Source organism: Phyllobates terribilis, unplaced genomic scaffold (assembly GCF_046119375.1).
Source record: "Phyllobates terribilis strain yellow unplaced genomic scaffold, ASM4611937v1 Scaffold_4__5_contigs__length_816908805, whole genome shotgun sequence".
NCBI lineage: Eukaryota > Metazoa > Chordata > Amphibia > Anura > Dendrobatidae > Phyllobates > Phyllobates terribilis.
Window position 1 is genome coordinate 377680048 of NW_027362764.1, and position 20612 is coordinate 377700659.

At 46.5% G+C, this 20612-nt stretch overlaps 1 protein-coding gene across 2 annotated transcripts in view; it reads left to right on the forward strand.

Moving 5' to 3' along the window:
• The window catches only part of PTPN3 (protein tyrosine phosphatase non-receptor type 3), a 383873-nt gene that overhangs the window by 264921 nt on the left and 98340 nt on the right, over positions 1-20612 (forward strand). For both annotated transcript variants that reach the window (XM_073678476.1, XM_073678477.1), the window contains one exon: positions 16962-17096. In XM_073678476.1, the coding sequence (XP_073534577.1) occupies positions 16962-17096 (135 nt within the window). The remainder of the gene's footprint in view (positions 1-16961; positions 17097-20612) is intronic.

A 20612-nucleotide genomic window follows, 5' to 3' on the forward strand; every position in this document is an offset into this window, starting at 1 on the left:
ATGCAAATATCGAGTATATGTATAATGTATGTGGAAAAGTGTGCCTAGGTGTTTGTATGATGTTTCATAGTGTATGTCTTGTAAAACGTACAGTGTATATTTGTTTAAAAACCGTATTCAGATGTTTGGGGCATATTTTAAGATGTTTGGGGTTCTGGTGGATCTGGTTTTTCTTTTCTTTTTTTTATTTATTGGACATGGATATATTTTGGCTTTGATAACCCCTAATGTTTTATTATGTCCATCATTAAATGCCAGCAATACATTACATAAAATTTTCAATCAGTTTTTCTTGGAAAAAAAAAAGAAAAGTGGTGTGCCTTAGCATATGTTCAGACGGCCATATTTCATGGTCCATGTACAGGCCACAATTCCAAAACCAACTGCATACAGTATCTTGTGGCCAAAACTTTGTATCCTCATATATAACTTTCAGGCTATTGAGCCCAGGATAAGAAACTGGAGATTGGTCTCGGCATAGCATGGACTGTGCAATACAGCCTTCTGATCCTGCCCATAGGCTACATTCCTACTTGCACCTGGACATTACATTTGTCTGTTCTGTTTTTAGTAAAAGACTAAATGAATGTCTAAAAGAGATCCATTGCATTACTGATATGTAGCACCCCGAGGGCTCGGCTGCTACAGGGGTATTGCACCTCAATCCAGAGGTGTGATATTCCACTCCCGGGTAAGGATGGAGTGTGGACCAGGACTCGGTAGGCTGCATGCACCACACACACCCCATTTCCGAGGGACAGCTCAACGGTGCTCCCACGAGACAGAAGTGCAGGCACGACAGCATCTGTCCCTGGCTAGAGTGGGCAGGGGGAGGAAAACCCAGTAGTGTAGGAGCAGATAGGGGTGGGTCTCTGGGCATAGGTAGGAGCCCATTGGTTGCTAGTCACCTGGGCTCACACATAGAGGGAGGTATATAAGGTGGGCACCATCTCAGGACAGAGTCAGTTCAGTTCAGAGAGGAGTTCAGCCAGAGAGGGCTGACAGGGAGCTGTGGCTCAGTCTGGGCCCAGCTCCACGAGGCGGGCCTGGAGTGGAGGCCAGAAACAGCAGAGAGAACAGGAACAGAAGAGAAAGGAAACAAGGAACAGAACATTAAGAGAGGCCCAGAGACACGAGAGAAGAAGGAACCCCATAGGCCCAGGAGATTGCGGGTGACGGGTTGGCAGAACAGGGTACCAGATCCCAAATTGGTGGAGGCGACTAATCCTCAGCCAAAGACCGGCGGTCGTGACTATATCTCGGTGCGACCCCTCACTACACCTACCAGGAAGGCACACCACATAGGGTCAGGGACGCAGAGATCAGCATACCCAGAGAAGACCCGAGGCAGCCGGACAAACGTAGAGTCACTGGTGGGGCACGGCCAGAGAAGGGAAGAGAAGGGAGCCCTGTGCCACACTCTGGAATTGCCTGGGAGTTGGTCGAGCCCCTTGCCTGGTGGACGCAGCACAGCTTGGGCAGTCACCGCCGGTACCGAGGTGACTAGGACCAGTAAAGAACTGTGAGTAAAGCATTGGAAACTGCAACCACACGTCTCTGTGCTTCTTCGCCGCACCAGCACTACCAGTGCTGGGACGCCCGTGCACCATCACTACCATCATCCACACTTACTGCCCTGAGGCTATACTTCTCCCGTGGGGAGTCATCCCATTCTTAGCTGCACATATAACACCGGCCTCAGCGGTCTGCCTTGCAGCTGCGGTCCCCACTGACCGCAATCCACTGGTGGCGTAGTCGGACTATTATCTCACTAATAAGACTGCCACTGAATTTGACCACCCTGGGCACGGACCGGGTCAGCGCCACGGAGACTACAACCCCCAGCGATCCGGCTCCGGGTATTCCCTGCACAACACAGGCCCAGGGGGCGCGTCAGATACGCTCCATTGTTTATTAAGGAGTAGTGTTGAGCGAGCATGCTCGACACTGCTCGTTACTCTCCCGAGCATCACGCTACTCGGTATGTTCGGCGAGCACCCAGCATTTCCGGGTTACTCAGGCGGGAACTCTGGTCTCTGCCCTGCACGTTTGGCGCTCTTTACAGAGCCAATGAACATGCAGGGATTGCCAGCCAGTCACTGTAATGCCGCAGCCATGTTGTTTGTGGGCATTACAGTGATTGGCTGGCCGCACAGCGTCACCTCGAGTATTTAAAACAGGGCGCCGCCATCTTGGACACAGTCGCTCCGGATCAGCCAGTATAGGGTCAGTGCTCCTGAGTTAGGGAGAGATATATAGTGCAAAATAGGTAGTGTAGGGTCTCTAAAGCCTGCCAAATCAAACAAACAGTCCTTCTCAGGACTAATATCCATCCCAGATATCAGGCAGGCAGGCTGTATAGGAGACGCAGTGGTTATACCAGCAAACGCTGTGTGCTCCTGTTGGTCAAATTGCTAGACTTATCACCCCGGTCTCAGGGGCCAGGAAAAAAAATTTTTTTCATCTAAATCCTGTATTTTTTTTCCCTCAGTCAGACTGTCCAAATACGCGTCTTATTAACCTTTTGGTATCCCCCCCCCCCAAAAAAATAAATAAATAAAATTGAGTGTGTCTGTGACTGTTCAGAGACCAATATATCTGTTTAAAAGAGTCTGGTGTAGGCCAGAAAAATAGAACTGTGGTTTTGCAGTTCCACGGGTCAAATCTCTGTATTATCCTGCTTTTGGCATTTTTTGCCGTAAAAAAAAACTGTAATAGTGTCTCCCTGACTGGTCAGACACCAATATATCGGTTTAAAAGAGTCTGGTGTACGCCACATAACTATAACTGTGGTTTTGCAGTTTCTCGGGTCAAATCTCTGTATTATCCTGCTTTTTGCATTTTTTGCCATAAAAAAAACAGTAATAGTGTCTCCCTGAATGTTCAGACACCAATATATCTGTTTAAAAGAGTCTGGTGTACGCCACATAACTATAACTGTGGTTTTGCAGTTCCACTGGTCAAATCTCTGTATTATCCTGTTTTTGGCATTTTTTGCCGTAAAAAAAACTGCAATAGTGTCTCCCTGACTGTTCAGACACCAATATATCTGTTTGAAAGATTCTGGTGTACGCCACGTAACTATAACTGTGGTTTGGCTGTTCCACGGGTCAAATCTCTGTATTATCCACTTTTGGGTCTTTTTTACATAAAAAAAGCAGTTTGAGTGTGTCGCTGACTGTTCAGCCCCAAATATATGTATTTAAAAAAGTCTGGTATACGCCAGTAAATTAGAACTGTGGTTTTGCAGTTCCATGGTTCAAATCTCTGTATTATCCAGCTTTTGGCCTGTTTTACGTAAAAAAAAAACAGTAATAGTGTCTCCCTGTCTGTTCAGTCAATGTATTCGACCCCAAGGCTGTAGGTCTGGTGGGGGGAGAAACAAAAAACAGGCGCAGATCTAAGTGTAGATGTATATATATATATAGAAACAAAAGAAAAATGAACTGCTCACCTTTAGCAGATCTTGTACCAAGGCTTATCGACCAATTCTGGTCTAATGTGGGTAGCTGGTCCACTGGTATGCAGCTTCTATCTGGATTAAACGGATCTCCCAGCTGGAGTCCGTAAGAATAGGGTTCAGAGTATGTATCCAGCCAATTGAGCGCTCCCAGGGTCACAAGGAATGATTATATGGATATATAACCACCACTATTGACTCTCTTACATTAGACCTGAGGAAGGCTATATATCTTTAATTTTAATAGCCGAAACGCGTTGTTTTATTTATAAGTTTTATCTATTTACTAACTTGAATAAATCTTCTGAAGAAGTAAATCCTTTTTTTGGATAATCATTCCTTGTGACGCTGGGAGCGCTCAATTGGCTGGATACATACTCTGTCTGTTCAGTCACAAATATATCTGTTTAAAAGATTCTGGTGTAGGCCAGACAAATAGAACTGTGGTTTTCCTCTTCCACGGTTCTAATCTTTTTATTACCCTTTTTCCATTGATAGTGCGAGTGTAAGCTATTTTACTTCATTTACAATGGGCAAGGCGCGTGGCAAGGGACGTGGAACTGGACGTTCTGGTGATGGTGCATGTAGAGGATGGGGCCGTGGCCAAGGTGAAAATGTGCCACAACCAACAGCCACATCTTCTAGCTCCCACTTCTTGACCGAATTACTAGGGAAGCACACTACAACACCAGTATTGCGAACTGATCAGTGTGAACAGGTTATTAATTGGATAGCAGATAATACTTCCAGTTACCTGGGCACCACTACCTCCGGTCTGTCTTCCACACGGTCAAGTTTTAGTAGCAGTGAGTCTCGACTGCATACTCCTCCTCACCCTGATGCTCCTTCCTCCGACCATGCCGAGTGTCGTCAGACAGCAACTGATCCCACACTTGGACTCTGAAGAGCTGTTCATTGGTCCATTTCCATATTTGTGCCCCTCGCCTGCTCTGCTTGAAGTGGTGGAAGAGGAGATCCCATGTAGCGATGCCCAAATATTTGAACAGCCACGGCCACAGGAAGTCGACGCTGGCAATTTGTCACAAGAGGTGGACGATGACGAGACACAATTGCCAGGAAGTGAGGAGGAGGATCGTGGTGCGCAAGTGGAAGAGGAGGAGGTGGTGGATGATCTAGTAACTGACCCAACGTGGTCGGAGGACATGCAGAGCGAGGCCAGCAGCACACAGGGAGAGAGAGGCAGAGTACCCCAACAGGCAGGAAGAAGCAGTGTGGTGGCCGCACACAGAAGGCGGGCAACAGTTCCCCATAACACCAACACGAGGGACGTTGCCAGTACAACCGGTAGGTCTTCCAGAGTCTGGAATTTTTTTAAAGACTCTGCTGATAACCCCAAAAAGGCCATTTGTACCACCTGCCAGGCCAGCATCAGCAGTGGTGACAAAACTACCAGCCTGACCACCACCAGCATGATCAGGCACATGGCAGCAAAGCACCCGACTTTGTGGGGCGAACCCCAGGGTCCACGACCAGTGTCAGCGGGTGTCACCACTGCTTCTTCCGCTGTTGTGCGTGTGATAGAACCCACTGTTGTGCGTGCAAGGCAATCCTCTGTCCATACTGCATGCAAGGATGCCCCCTCCTCTCAGTCTTCACTTGTTATGGCAGTTTCTCAAGAAACAGCATCAACGTCCACGTCCCACCGCAGCGTTCAATTCTCCATATTCTAGAGCTTTGAACGAAAGCGCAAATTCGCAGCCAACGCCCCACAGGCCACAGTTCTAAATTTGCACATTTCACGACTGCTTGCGTTGGAAATGCTGCCTTTTAGACTGGTGGAGACGGAATCCTTCCGCAACCTTATGGCGGTGACCGTCCCTCGGTACTCGGTCCCCAGCCGACACTATTTTGCCCGGTGTGCCATCCCCGCACTACACAAGCACGTGTCCCAGAACATCTGCCGTGCCCTCAACAACGCAGTTGCTGGGAGAGTCCACCTGACAACAGACACGTGGACAAGTGCTTGTGGCCAGGGAGGGTACATCTCCCTAATGGCACAATGGGTAAACATAGTGGAAGCCGGGACCCAGTCGGACCTTGGGACGGAACACATCCTCCCCATACCGAGGATTGCGGGACCTATGTCAGTCAGAGTTGCCCCCACAGTGTACAGCTCCTGCGCATCATCCTCCTCCTCCTCATGTTCAGCCTCCATCTCAGATATCACCACATCAGTTACAAGCTGGAAGCACTGCAGTACTGCCTCAGCCAAGCGGCAACAGGCTGTGCTAAAACTCATAAGCTTAGTTGATAAACCTCACACTGCTTGTGAGTTGTGGACAGCTGTGAAAGAGCAGGCAGATCTGTGGCTGAGAATGCTGAACCTACATCCAGGCATGGTCGTGTGTGACAATGGCCGTAAATTGGTGGCGGCTCCGAGGCGAGATCACACACGTACCATGCCTGGGTCATGTGCTTAACCTCGTGGTTCAGCGGTTTCTTAAATCGTACCCCGAGTTGCCAGATCTGCTTGTCAAAGTACGCCGCCTATCAGCTCATTTTCTCAAGTCGGCTACAGCTTCCGCCGCCCTTGCTGTGTTGCAGCAGCGTTTGCAGCTTCCGGCACACCGACTGGTGTGTGATGTCCCCACACATTGGAACTCTACCCTCCACATGTTGCAAAGGATTTGTGAGCAGAAGAGAGCCGTTGTGGAGTACCAGCTGTAACATACCTGGTGGCGGGCTTGCATGGTGCACCATCTCTCACTATGCAAGATCGCAAACTTGATCTTCAGTCCAGTCTGCTAGCCTGGCTTCTATTCATGCTGTCTGTTTGTCTCTGTTCTGACTGCTTAGGGCGGCGGCCCAGTTACTTCCTGTTTCTTGTAGCTGCTGTGGGCACACCCCTCATGCATCCTCAGCCTATTCCTGTCTGTTACTGTATATTTAAACCAGCTCCACCTGGAAGCTGGTGCCTGAGCAACTCTAACATTCAGTGCACTCCTTGACTCTGAATGTGCCAGGTCCTGTTCTGTTCTTGCCTGTCCGCCAACCTGGGGGCTGTATTCCCAGGCCTGTCTGAACTATCTCCTAGCCTGTTGTCTGTCCGCCTTCCTGGAGGCTGTATTTCCAGTCCAGTCTGAACACGCTCCTAGCCTGTTCTTTCCGCCATTCTGGGGGCCGCATACCCAGACTCGCTCCTGTATCTCGCTGCAGTGTCAGTTCCTTTCTGAACACTCAGTTCCTGTCTGAAAACTCTCCTTGTCTGTCTCCTGTTTTTCTCTATGTCCGTACCTTCCCTTTTTCTGCAGAGTCTGAACCTGCACCTAACTCCTACTCGTTGTCGCTGTGCTTCCGTTTGTGAGTTTAGAGTCCTCTCGCTACTTCATTGCAAGTATCTTGTGTGTATCTGGTTCTGCCTTTCCCTTCCAGTCTGTTCTGTGTGAACAGAGCCCTGTCCCCTCTGCTCTGCCTTTGCTCACCGCTCCTGCGGTTTATCTCTGCTCTGCCTTACTCACCGCTCCAGTGGGTCCTGCCCGCTCTGCCTTGCTCACCGCTCCGGTGGTTTCTGCCCGCTCTGCCTTGCTCACCGCTCCGGAGGTTTCTCTCTGCTCTGCCTTGCTCACCGCTCCGGCGGTTCCTGCCTGCTCTGCCTTGCTCACCGCTCTGGCGGTTCCTGCCTGCTCTGCCTTGCTCACTGCTCCGGCGGTTCCTGCCTGCTCTTCCTTGCTCACCGCTCCGGCGGTTCCTGCCTGCTCTGCCTTGCTCACCGCTCCGGCGGTTCTTGCCTGCTTTGCCTTGCTCACCTCTCCGGCGGTTCTTGCCTGCTCTGCCTTGCTCACCGCTCCTTCGGTTCCTGCCTGCTCTGCCTTGCTCACCGCTCCGGCGGTTCCTGCCTGCTCTGCCTTGCTCACCGCTCCTTCGGTTCCTGCCTGCTCTGCCTTGCTAACCATTCCGGCGGTTCTTGCCTGCTTTGTCTTGCTCACCGCTCCAGCGGTTCCTGCCTGCTCTGCCTTGCTCACCGCTCCGGCGGTTTCTCCCTGCTCTGCTTGCCCACCGCTGCGGCGGTTCCTCTCTGCTCTGCATGTCTACCGCATCTGCGGTTCTGTTCCTGAATCCCAGTCTGTACTGGACCCTATCCAGCCTGTGCTCCAACCTGCTAGTACCTCTCCGTCTGCACGCCAGCCGTACTTGTCAGTACCCTCCTGTCTGCATACCAGCCGTGCCTGCCAGTATCCTCCTGTCTGCACTCCAGCCGTACCTGCCAGTGCTCACCTGTCTGCATGCCAGCCGTGCCTGCCAATACCCACCTGTCTGTGTGCCAGCCTAACCTGCCTGTTCCTGTATTCCCCGGTGTGTGTCAACAGCCGTGTCCGGGGTCTGGCCTGGAGTAGCACCTGGTCCCTCTGCTCGGTTCCTCCCTGGTGCACGGCGTCGTTAGCCGTCGTGCGACCTTGGTCGGATCGGGTAGGTACTTAGTTACGCCCCTCCAGGCACTCTGCGGTTCATGGCACAGTGGAACCACTAAATCACGCACACACCAGTCTGCCTGGGCGTGAGCTCAACACCAGCTGCAACAAGGCTGTCGATATTCAGGTCAGACTCCACACATAAGACCTCAGGAGTGGACCTGGATGTCTGACATATGTACCATCCTGACAAACTTTGAGGAGTCCACCAAGATGGTGAGTGGCGATGACGCCATCATTAACGTCAGCATCCCACTTGTCTGTCTTTTGCAACGCTCTCTGCAGAGAATTAGAGAGGAGGCATTGCAGCCAGAGTATGATGAGATGGATCAAGAAGCCGTAGCGGGCGATTACACACAGCCCAGCCTCATCTCATCCCAACGTGCATTGGGGGACAATGAGGGAGAGGAGGAAGAGGAAGAACAGGAGCTGGTATCATGCGCTGTAGACGGTAGTACCTGTACAACTGTCATACCGTCGGTTCAGCGTGGGTGGCTTGAGGACAGGGGGGAGGAGAAGGAGGAGAGCATGATCAGTCGTCATCTTGGTGAGGACACGGAATTCTTGCCCGTTAACAGTCTGCCTTAACCGTGACCCTCGCGTTGTCAAAATGTTGGGTGACAGTCATTACTGGTTGGTGACACTTTTAGACCCCCGCTACAAGGAGAACTTTCACTCTCTTATTCCTGAGGTGGAGAGGTCCACAAAAATGGGGCAGTACCAGAAGGCCCTTGCTGCAGAACTCTTAAAAAATTACCATCTGAACACGCTAGCGGCAGAGGTCACAGTTCGTTGCCCAACCAAGGCGTACAGGCGAGAGAGACGCAACTCCAATCCAGCAGAGGCAGGGGAACACTGTCAATGTTCTGGGACAGTTTTCTGAGACCCGCCCAGCTTACAGACCCTGAGGCGCGGGGTACTCTCACAAGGAGTGGAAAGTTTCAAAAGATGGTGAGGGAGTACCTTGCCGACCGTACCAGAGTCCTCCGTGATTCCTCTGTGCCTTTTAATTATTGGGTATCCAAGCTGGACACTTGGAATGAACTCGCTCTGTACGCCTTGGAGGTCCTGTCCTGCCCAGCCGCTAGCGTGTTATCGGAGCGTGTTTTTAGTGCCGCTGGGGGAATTATAACTAATAAGCGCACTCGCCTGTCAACTGACAAGCTGACCCTTATCAAAATGAACAAGGGTTGGATTGGGCCAGACTTCTCAACACCACCAAATGACAGCAGAGTAACATAAAGTCCAATCCACTGTGTTAACTCGGGAGGTGTATTCCCATGCACCACTTCACACCCACACATGGGTATACACTTCCTCATTTCGGCTGTATTTTTCTCTTCTCCTTATCCTCAGCCTCCACCACCACTATACCACCAGGGTTACCTTGGTCCGTGTTGCCAGCATTGCAAGTTCCTCTGTCCTAATTTTTGGCAGCTTTTGCTTGGAAGGCATAGGCAAAGACTATGGGAGACCCACTCCCCAATAATGGGAATAATGTTTTTAAGATGCTGTACTGCATGGCTCTTCCAAGGGGCATTTAAACTGTCTTGTTAAGCTACTGCTACCTCCACCACTTTTCCCAGGGGCATTGATATTGTCTTTTTATTCCACTGCGACCTCCACCATTCTTCCAAGGGGCATTAAAACCGTCTTGTTAAGCTACTGCAACGTCCACCACTTTTCCCTGGGGCATTGATATTGACTTTTTATTCCTCTGCGACCTCCATCATTCTCCCAAGGGGCATTAAAACCGTCTTGTTAAGCTACTGCGACCTCCACATCTCTTCCAAGGGGCATTAAAACCGTCTTGTTAAGCTACTGCTACCTCCACCGCTTTTCCCAGGGGCATTGATATTGTCTTTTTATTCCACTGCGACCTCCACCATTCTTTCAAGGGGCATTAAAACCGTCTTGTTAAGCTACTGCAACATCCACCACTTTTCCCTGGGGCATTGATATTGACTTTTTATTCCTCTGCGACCTCCATCATTCTCCCAAGGGGCATTAAAACCGTCTTGTTAAGCTACTGCAACCTCCACTTCTCTTCCAAGAGGCATTAAAACCATCTTGTTAAGCTAATGCGACCTCCACCACTTTCCCCAGGGGCATTAAAACCGTCTTGTTAAGCTACTGCGACCTCCACCATTCTTCCAAGGGGTATTAAAACCGTCTTGTTAAGCTACTGCAACCTCCACGTCTCTTCCAAGGGGCATTAAAACCGTCTTGTTAAGCTACTGCGACCTCCACGTCTCTTCCAAGGGGCATTAAAACCGTCTTGTGGAGGACCATGGGGAATGCATTATACTGCGTGGAGGACCATGGGGAGTGCATTATAATGTGTGCAGGACCTTAGGGACTGCATTATACTGTGTGCAGGACCATAGGGACTGCATTATACTGTGTGGAGGACCATAGGGACTGCATAATACTGTGTGGAGGACCATGAGGAGTTCATTATACTGTGTGGAGGACCATGGGGAGTGCATTATACTGTGTGCAGGACCATGGTGAGTGCATTATACTGCTTGGAGGACCATGGTGAGTGCATTATACTGTGTGGAGGACCATGGCGAGTGCATTATACTGTGTGGAGGACCATAGCAAGTGCATTATACTGTGTGGAGGACAATGGGGAGTGCATTATACTCAGTGGAGTGTGGAGAGGTGTGGGGGCCATTATACTGTATGTAGACCCACTATACTGCATGGAAGGCTGTGTGGGGGTCACAGTTGGGGGATTATACTGTGTTGGGGTCACCATACTTTGCCCTGGGAGTTGAGGTGGGGTACAGTAGGCAGGGCTGTGGAGTCAGTAAGCCAAACCTCCGACTCCTCAATTTCCATGACACCGACTCCAACTGCGACTCCCTCATACATGGCTCATGTTTAAGTGATAAATTTACTGTAGCACAGATTCATCTCAGCTACAAGTCTAGACCCTTAGATCAGGAATAGGACAGACATTTATAGGACATTTCATAACTTTCCCAAATTCTTATGAAAAAAATGTTCCCCACAAACTGCATTGAACTACTGTACCCAATTTATTATATATTTTAGGAGTCTGTCCATTTTATACCGACTCCCACTCCACAGCCCTGACAGTAGGGTCATTACACTGTGCATGTATAGGCTAATGAGGAGGAATGCACCATGGGGGTATCATACTGTGTTAAGGGGGGGAGGGGACACTTTTGTTGGCATCACATTTTATGGGGCAATGAAAGAGGAATCTAGGACTTCAGCAAGGAAGAAAATTGCTATGCAAAGGCTGGAAAGTTGTGAGATCTGCTCTTCTGTGCCCCCAACAATTATTTTCATTTTTTTTTGGGGGGGGGGCCCAATTAGAACTTTTGCTATGGGGCCCCATGATTCCTATGTATGCCTCTTTAATTCTCTGCAGAGAGCGTTGCAAAAGACAGAAAAGTGGGATGCTGATGATGGCCTCATCGCCACTCACAACCGTCTTGTTAAGCTACTGCAACCTCCACGTCTCTTCCAAGGGGCATTAAAACCGTCTTGTTAAGCTACTGCGAGCTCCACCACTTTCCCCAGGGGCATTAAAACCGTCTTGTTAAGCTACGGCGACCTCCACCATTCTTCCAAGGGGCATTAAAACCGTCTTGTTAAGCTACTGCGACCTCCACCACTGTTCCCAGGGGCATTGATATTGTCTTTTTATTCCACTGCGACCTCCACGTCTCTTCCAAGGGGCATTAAAACCGTCTTGTAAAGCTACTGCAACCTCCACATCTCTTCCAAGGGGCATTAAAGCCGTCTTGTTAAGCTACTGCAACCTCCACGTCTCTTCCAAGGGGCATTAAAACCATCTTGTTAAGCTACTGCAACCTCCACATCTCTTCCAAGGGGCATTAAAACCGTCTTGTTAAGCTACTGCGACCTCCACCACTTTTCCAAGGGGCATTGATATTGTCTTTTTATTCCACTGCGACCTCCACCATTCTTCCAACGGGCATTGCATTTCCTCCTAATTTTAGTCAGCTTTTGCTTTTCAATGCATAGGCGAACACTAAGGGAGACCCACTCCCCAATAATGGGTAGAAGGTTTTTAGTATGCTGTAATCCACGTCTGTTTCAAGGGGCATTGCAGTTCCTCATAATTTTTGGAAAGCCTTCCATTCACTGCTTAGGCCAACAGTGCACAGGAGACCCAGTTGCTATAAACGGAAAAAATGGTTTAGTTAATGCCCTCTGACCTCCATGTCACTTCCAAGGGGATTGGAGTGCCTCGAAATATTTGTTAGACATTGCACTCACTGCATGCCCTTTAACTGTGTAGCCGTACCGCTCCTTTTGGTGCAGAAACATATCCTACAAGACATGTGTGGTTGACTGGCCTGATATTGATCTGAATGGTCCCTGTTCCTTCTGCTCTTTCTCCTTTGTCACCACCTCATCCATCATTCATCACCTGAAGCTTTGTTTTAACTGGAGTCATAGAACTGGGATAGTAGCAGGAAAACATCCAGCAATCCTCGGAGGAGGTAGGATATGCACCAAAACGCTGACCACCTCAGGCCTAGCTGCTACTACATACATGCACTTGCATTCCAAGAAAACAAAGCAGACGCTAACTTCTATCATCATCATGCTCCTCATCTTCGCACTCTCAACTCCCCTGATGGAGAAGCCAGGGCCCACCCGAGGAGTCTCGTTCTCTGGTGGACTCGTCCAATGCTGCCCTAAAGCAGGCCAGGCTAATAAAAGTGTGGGGGAAGTTTCAAGGAGAAATAGGGGTGGCTGGGGACCGTTTATGGACACCCGGCCGCGGGGCAGCTGGGGACCAAGTATGGACACCCGGCCGCCCCCTGGCGGCTGGGGACCAATCGTGGACACCCGGCCGTCGGGCGGCTGGGGACTGGGTATGGATACCTCGCTGCCGAAACAGCCATGAGGTAGTGGCCAGCTTCGGCCTCCTCCAAACTAAAAGGCCCAATTTCAAGTGCAAGCAAGCTAGCAGTATGGTATTGCAGCCTGGGGGTGGGTGGGTGGCAGGCTGCATACTTGCGCTTGCATTGCAAGGAATGGGGGAGGTACAATTGAACACTGCCCTGGGACAAGGACTTGCATGGGGATAGTTGCAAGTCTGCATCTTCTGATGTGGAAAGGATCACTTCTGATGGGCACACTTTTAGGCAGTGACCTGGGTGTCAGAGATGCTTCCAGGGGTCTTCCCCATGCTGTTCCCATGTCATTTCAGCACTGTATGCATGTGTCACACAGCACATGGCCAGATAAGATTGTAAAATGTTAAAATGACATTTCCCGGTGAATGCATTTGTCACGGTTGAAAGCAATACAAAAGTGCAAAAACGCATAAAAAATGCTAGTTGTGAACATAGCCCAAGGTGTGGAGGAGTATTTTTGTTTTTGGCTATTTATTTTACCTTATACACAAGTCTTTACCCTGGAAAGGAAGTTCCTTAACATATTTCACAGGAAAACCGTTTCAGTTTCGTTTTTGAACGTTTTATTGTGAGCCCATAAAAGTGGCTTAATACCTCTGACCACGTTGTTGACAGCAGTGACCTGGGGGTCAGAAATGCTTCCTGGGGCGATCCCCATGCTGTCCCTATGTCTTTTGAGCACTGTCACTATCGTTTTGGGCACTTTTTAAGCTTTCTACAGACTGCCAGGGGTGCCGCCGCAAAAATGCTCGGGTCTCCCATAGACTAACATTGGGCTCGTTGCTCAGGTCGAGCACCCGAGTATCACGGTGAGCTCGGCCCGAGCTTCGAGCACCCGAGCATTTTAGTGCTCGCTCAACACTATTAAGGAGTCCATATGGGTGCCACTATATGTCTATATTTAGAACAAAAGAAAGCATCGTGCACAACTTTTTTTTCAGTCCTAAAACTGACACAGTGAAACCCAAATAAAACCCATAATATTCAACACTGTTTTCTTTTCCATCAGTCATGCAATGAATCTGTTTTAGACATTAATTCTGATTTGTCTGTTTCCAAATGTAGAGCAGAGTGCCCAAATCCAGATGTGAATGTAGCCTAACTAAGCCTGCAGATAGCAACTACTGCATTATTGCATTATCTGTGCTTAGAGTGTTATCACTGTGTTGTTTGTTGCTTTACATATGCCTCGGGGCTTCGCCTCCAGATCTTTTCAGACTGTAGCAATACCTCTAGTAAGGCGTAATATGTTTTTTGTATATGATTAAGATGGTGTTGTTAGTTGGTTCATAGAAAAAAGCCTAAAAGTTCACCGAAGAGCCCTACATCAAATGTCAGAATACTGTCACTCCTCCACTCCCTTCTTTCAAAAAAAATAGGTACACTTCAATACCTAATGAGGACCTATCACATATGGAAAGCATAAAGAAGTAAAAGGAGCCAAAATGTAAAAACATTCACACATATACAATATAAAATTAAAGAACAAAAAAAAATCATCTCATTTTTTTAGTGATAATAATTCTGGCTTTTTAAGAAGGAAAGACTGTCATTGGGCTCTTTGTTGTCTCACTATTCTGATAGCTGTGTGAGCTTCTTGTTACCAAATTGAAAGATACTACTATGTAGGGGGAAACTTGCTAAATGCAGCTTAGAAACACAGGGGAGATGCTGGCTGTACTCTTTTACTTCAAGATTAATGTTATTATAAAGAAGCAAAGTAAGACAGATTGCTTTGTATTATGAAGTAGCAGGAAAATTAAAAACTGAAAAGTGGGGCGTGCAATATTATTCAGCCCCTTTACTTTCAGTGCAGCAAACTCACTCCAGAAGTTCAGTGAGGATCTCTGAATGATCCAATGTTGTCCTAAATGACTGGTAATGATAAATAGAATCCACCTGTGTGTAATCAAGTCTCCGTATAAATGCACCTGCTCTGTGATAGTCTCAGGGTTCTGTTTCAAGTGCAGAGAGCATCATGAAGACCAAGGAACACACCAGGCAGGTCCGAGATACTGTTGTGGTGAAGTTTAAAGCCGGATTTGGATACAAAATGATTTCCAAAGTTTTAAACATCTCAAGGAGCACTGTGCAAGCGATCATATTGAAATGGAAGGAGTATCAGACCACTGCAAATCTACCAAGACCCGGCCGTCCCTCTAAACTTTCATCTCGAACAATGAGAAGACTGATCAGATATGCAGCCAAAAAGCCCATGATCACTCTGGATGAACTGCAGAGATCTACAGCTGAGGTGGGAGCGTCTGTCCATAGGACAACAATCAATGGTACAACTGCACAAATCTGGCCTTTATGGAAGAGTGGCAAGAAGAAAGCCATTTCTCAAAGATATGCATAAAAAGTCTCGTTTTAAGTTTGCTACAAGCTACCTGGGAGACACACCAAACATGTGGAATAAGGTGCTCTGGTCAGATGAAACCAAAATCGAACTTTTTGGCCACAATGCAAAGTGATATGTTTGGCGTAAAAGCAACACAGCTCATCACCCTCAAAACACCATCCCCACTGTCAAACATGGTGGTGGCAGCATCATGGTTTGGGCCTACTTTTCTTCAGCAAGGACAGGGAAGCTGGTTAAAATTGATGGGAAAATGGACGGAGCCAAATACAGGACCATTCTGGAAGAAAACCTGTTGGAGTCTGCAAAAGACCTGAGACTGGGACGGAGATTTATCTTCTAACAAGACAATGATCCCAAACGTAAAGCAAAATCTACAATGGAATGGTTCAAAAATAAACATATCCAGGTGTTAGAATGGCCAAGTCAAAGTCCAGACCTGAATCCCATCGAGAATCTGTGGAAAGAGCTGAAAACTGCTGTTCACAAACGCCTTCCATCCAACCTCAATGAGCTCGAGCTGTTTTGCAAGGAAGAATGGGCAAGAATTTCAGCCTCTCGATGTGCAAAACTTATAGAGACATACCCCAAGCGACTTGCAGCTGTGCCATGCATATCAGGATGGGGATGGGAGCCACGTATAATAGGAAGGGGGGGCATATCTACCAGGATGGGGGATATTATCAGAATTGGGGGACATTACCCCTATTCCAGTGTCAGCAGCAGACCCCCTCCCCCTTAACAGGGCACTGTGACCACATTCTTTGCTTAAATTTTTTTCCTATTTTCCTCCTCTAAAACCTAGGTGTTTCTTATGGTCCGTTGCGTCTTATAGTCCGAAAAATACGGTAATATGCATAAATATGCGGCATACATGGATGCCTGAAAAAATCTTAAAGGCAAATATTCCCACAGAAGAGAATTAAAGTGTAAATCCAAGATTCAGTGCCTATATCATATAATGAGCTCACCCACCAAACACCCGACGCGCGTTTCACCAATGCTTCGTCAAGCATTTGAAAGCGGTTATGTACTATTCTTACAAACTAACCCTTTAGAAGCAGCTAGATATCCTATCTTAAGGTGGATTGTTTTTCAAAACAGAGCATATCTACTTTGACATCCTATGACTCACTCTTTTCCATGGATATTCAGTTTTTGGAATAAAGGAAGAATTTTTTTTTATAGTTTGATTAGTGACATATTTTCTTTTATGGCTTCTAGGTTTTATAACTCTCTTTAGTCATTTACAGAGTGACTGTTGCCTCCTCAGCCCTGGCGTATTTTTTGTCTGCCCAATGCATTAGTAAGCGTTGCTTAGTGCTATTTTCTTCTGATGAACAATGATGTAGAGTGACATCTTCAGTGTGAACTAAAGTACATGCTCCTTGTGGGTGGTGAGGAAACTGTTTACCGGACTTGCTTTTCTTTGATATACTGACCATTGGAATATTTTGGCGAACTGATTCACCAGTTTTGTGATTTTTTTTTTCTGTGAATTTCAGAAAAATGGGTAAATTAGTTCTCCTGTTTTATTTAATGGACCAGGGTAAACCAAACCACGAAACAGGTCTAGTCCAGTTTGCCATTCATATTTTGTATAAAATCAGCTTTCCTCACACAATTGATGCTTCTGATAGGAGCCGCAATCTAATTAGTCACTGTGAACTTTTCTCATTTGTACCACTGTATTCTTAATTTTTCTGTGTAACGAACATTTTGTTGTGGATTTTTGTGGATACTTAATAAAAGGTAAAAACGATCTATTTTATTTCTCTAAGATCTGCCAGCAGCCAGCTTTGCAGAAAAGTGATGGGTGGCATGGTATTAAATACAGATTTAAGGAGATCTGTGTCCATGGAGCATCTTGAAACCAAAAGCCTTCCTTCTCGTTCCCCTCCTATTACACCAAATTGGTAAGTTACTCGCTATGAACAATATATTTTTGATTTTTTTCCTCCTACTGAAAGGTGTGAGAAAGATTTAAAGTAACCTTATTTACAAGTGTTTAATATGCAAAGTGAGTACAAAATACTGACACATAATTAGAACCGTGCAAAGGACCAGTGGATAGAGATGAGCAAAAAGATTTGCAGGACCCTAGTCCAACAACCATACTGGTAGTCCATGGCTGCTGGACCTACATGCTGGCCTCCGTGGCACCTATTTTGTAAATGTTTTTGCTCAACTCTGCTAATGGACATTCTTCACTTAGAAAGTGAAAAGTGATTTAGTCATTGGTAATAATAAATGATTATTTACAGTTAGAGCATCCAAGCTATAAGACTTTTTACCCCCGTCACTGACAGCTAAATGAGCTTTGAAGTGTTTGTCTGGTCTAAATCCACAACCCTGCAGTCCCTCTGGGTCACTCTGACTTCAGCCTTGTGAATCCTCACATTGTACGCACTATGCGCTGTGAGGATTCGCGGTGTCAGAGCCGGGAACTGCGATCACGTGACTGCAAGGATGAAAAATGTGTTTGGTTCTTCACGGTGGCCAATCATTTAAATACACCTTCCCACCTGCTTGTTTTCCCTCTATCTCCTTCCTTCTCTGGCCCTATGAAGCCAGAGCTGTCAATCAAAGAAGAGTGGGTGGGGATAGAGGGAATACAAACAGGTAGGAAGGTGAATATAGATGATTTTACCCGCTGTGAAGCACAAAGTGGTGGGACTTCGTTTGAACAGTTGTTCTGTGCTGACAGTCCCTTTAAACCTACTGTAAGTCCCCTGTCATACTCACCTTCTGGCATCTTCATCAATTTTCAGCATGGCTCTGGTCTCACGGTGCCATCGTGTGAGCTCAGCTTCTGACTGGCTGGAAGTCAGAAGCTACATTACAAGCTCTCAATGCTAGTCTGAGAGCCTGAACGATGCTCTCATAGACTTGATCTGGTAATGGTGTGGCGTTATTTATCTCCTGTATGTGGTAATATGTGATCTGGTCATGGTGTGGTGGTATTTATCCCCTGTATGTGGTAATATGTGATCTGGTCATGGTGTGGCGGTATTTATCCCCTGTATGTGGTAATATGTGATCTGGTCATGGTGTGGTGGTATTTATCCCCTGTATGTGGTAATATGTGATCTGGTAATGGTGCGGCGTTATTTATCTCCTGTATGTGGTAATATGTGATCTGGTCATGGTGTGGTGGTATTTATCCCCTGTATGTGGTAATATGTGATCTGGTAATGGTGTGGCGTTATTTATCTCCTGTATGTGGTAATATGTGATCTGGTCATGGTGTGGTGGTATTTATCCCCTGTATGTGGTAATATGTGATCTGGTAATGGTGTGGCGGTATTTATCCCCTGTATGTGGTAATATGTGATCTGGTCATGGTGTGGAGGTATTTGCTCCTTGTAAGTGGTATTATTCAGTCACTATTTGGTGGTAATATGTGGTCTGGTCATGTTGTGATGGTATTTGTCCTTTGTATATGGTATTATTGGTCATTTTAAAAAATGTATGTGACACATTCCCTTAAAGAGACATAAATAAAAATATACCTAAAAAGAGTATTGGATATTTTAACAAATGTTTAATAGGTTAGAGTAGAGTAGGCGCTGACAGAAGAGTCTACCTTTCGTGGTAGCGGCTTAAAATAAATCTATTGGCCGAAACAAAAGCTGATGTCTATGTATGTGATATGGTGTCTGATGGGAACTGTAGGCTACATTTACACATTGAATATTTGGTCAGTATTTTACATCAGCTTTTGTAAGACAAAATCAGTAGTGGGTAAAAAATACAGACGTGGTGACATGTTTCTATTTGACTTTTCCTCTGATTATTCCACTCCTGGTTTTGACTTATAAATACTGATGTGAATGTGGCCTTAATGTGTGATTGGTGAGGACATGGTGCAGAAGTGGAGTTTTTCCAAGAGTGGGCGGTGGGACTGTGGAAGGTCCGAGGGGTGGAGCCTGGGCGGAGTCTCAAGGAGGCCCAAAACTTTTGCCAGTATGGGGCCCTGAAATTCCTGGTGGCAGCCCTGGATGACTGTTACCACAGCTGCTGGTATGTGCCAAAGTCTTTCAATTTCAATTTTCAGGTCTTGAAATTTTTACATTTTTTCCATTTCTTTTTCCTCAACTTTGCTATCGTGAAATATTGCTATGTCGATAATCCACACCCTCTTTTTATCAATGATGGTGTGTTATGGGACCACACTTTGTCCATATGTATGCGAAAGTCTCACAATATTTTCACATTATTTTTTTCGAAAATTTGCTCCACTGTGTGCTCCCATAAGTTGTTCTTAGTGAACAGTTGGTAATGTTCACAAATTTCCAAATTAATAATTTTTGCCACCGTGTTATGTCACCGTTTCTAGTCTGTTTGTGCAATTTTTTACATGAACTGAGCACATGGTCTACTATTTTGTCTGATTCCTTGCACAGTCTGCACTTGGCATCATAACACTTTACCTGGCTTTTATATAATTTGTTCGAAGTTCAAGTTCTTGAGCAGCTTGTATTAGCCCTCTGGTTCCGGTCTTCAGAGTTCCATTTGTTAGCCATTGCCATGTTTTTTCCTGGTCAAGTTTTCGCCTAAAAATTGCCCATGCAACATTTTTTTTCCATTCTTTTTTTGATTGTATATTTCTGTTAATCTTGTTTTGTCTGTTGGACTTTCAGTAAGTCTTGTTTTTTTTACTTCAATCTGTGCTCTTTGTTGGCTGTTCTTGATCTTGATAGTCCACCAGTGCATGCTTTTCATCATCAACTTTGTCTGACTCGTAGTTCATGTTTGTCTGACTTGTCATAGTCCACTGGTATCAGATTTTCTGGGCAGGTACAGCCCATCGACATCACTAGAGGGGGGTATAAAGCATAGTGAATAGTCATCAACTTTCTTGTTTTTTTTGTCAAGATTGTCCAACTCTGCTTCAGTCCAGTTGACTATCCCAGCAGTGTGTCTTATGATGGGTACTGCCCAGATTTTTATGGCTTTGATTGTGTTACTACCATTTCGTTTCATCTTTAGAATTGTTCGCACTTTTTAAGTGTACTCTTTACTGATCATATGTTTTTGTTGCTTGTGCTTGATGTAATCCAGCTGCAAAATGCCCAGATCTTTATAAGCTTTGTTTGATTGTTCTTAATAATCTATTTGGCGCTTCAGTTCCTTTGCTGTCCATGAGTTTTCGCCTCTTAATAACCACATTAGCAAATTTTTCAAGGCCAAATTCCATTAAAATGTCTGTATGGAATAGTCTCACAGTATTGGCCAACAATTGGATCTCAGTATCAGATTTTCTGTACAGCGTCAAATCATCCATGTATAAAGATGTGAAATTCCAGAGTTCTTGCTGGTTTGGTAACCTAGATTCACTCGCCTCAGAATTATTCATAGTGGAACCATGGCAATGATGAACAACAGGGGTGACAAGGAATTCTAAAGAAATTAGCTGGAGTATACGTTGG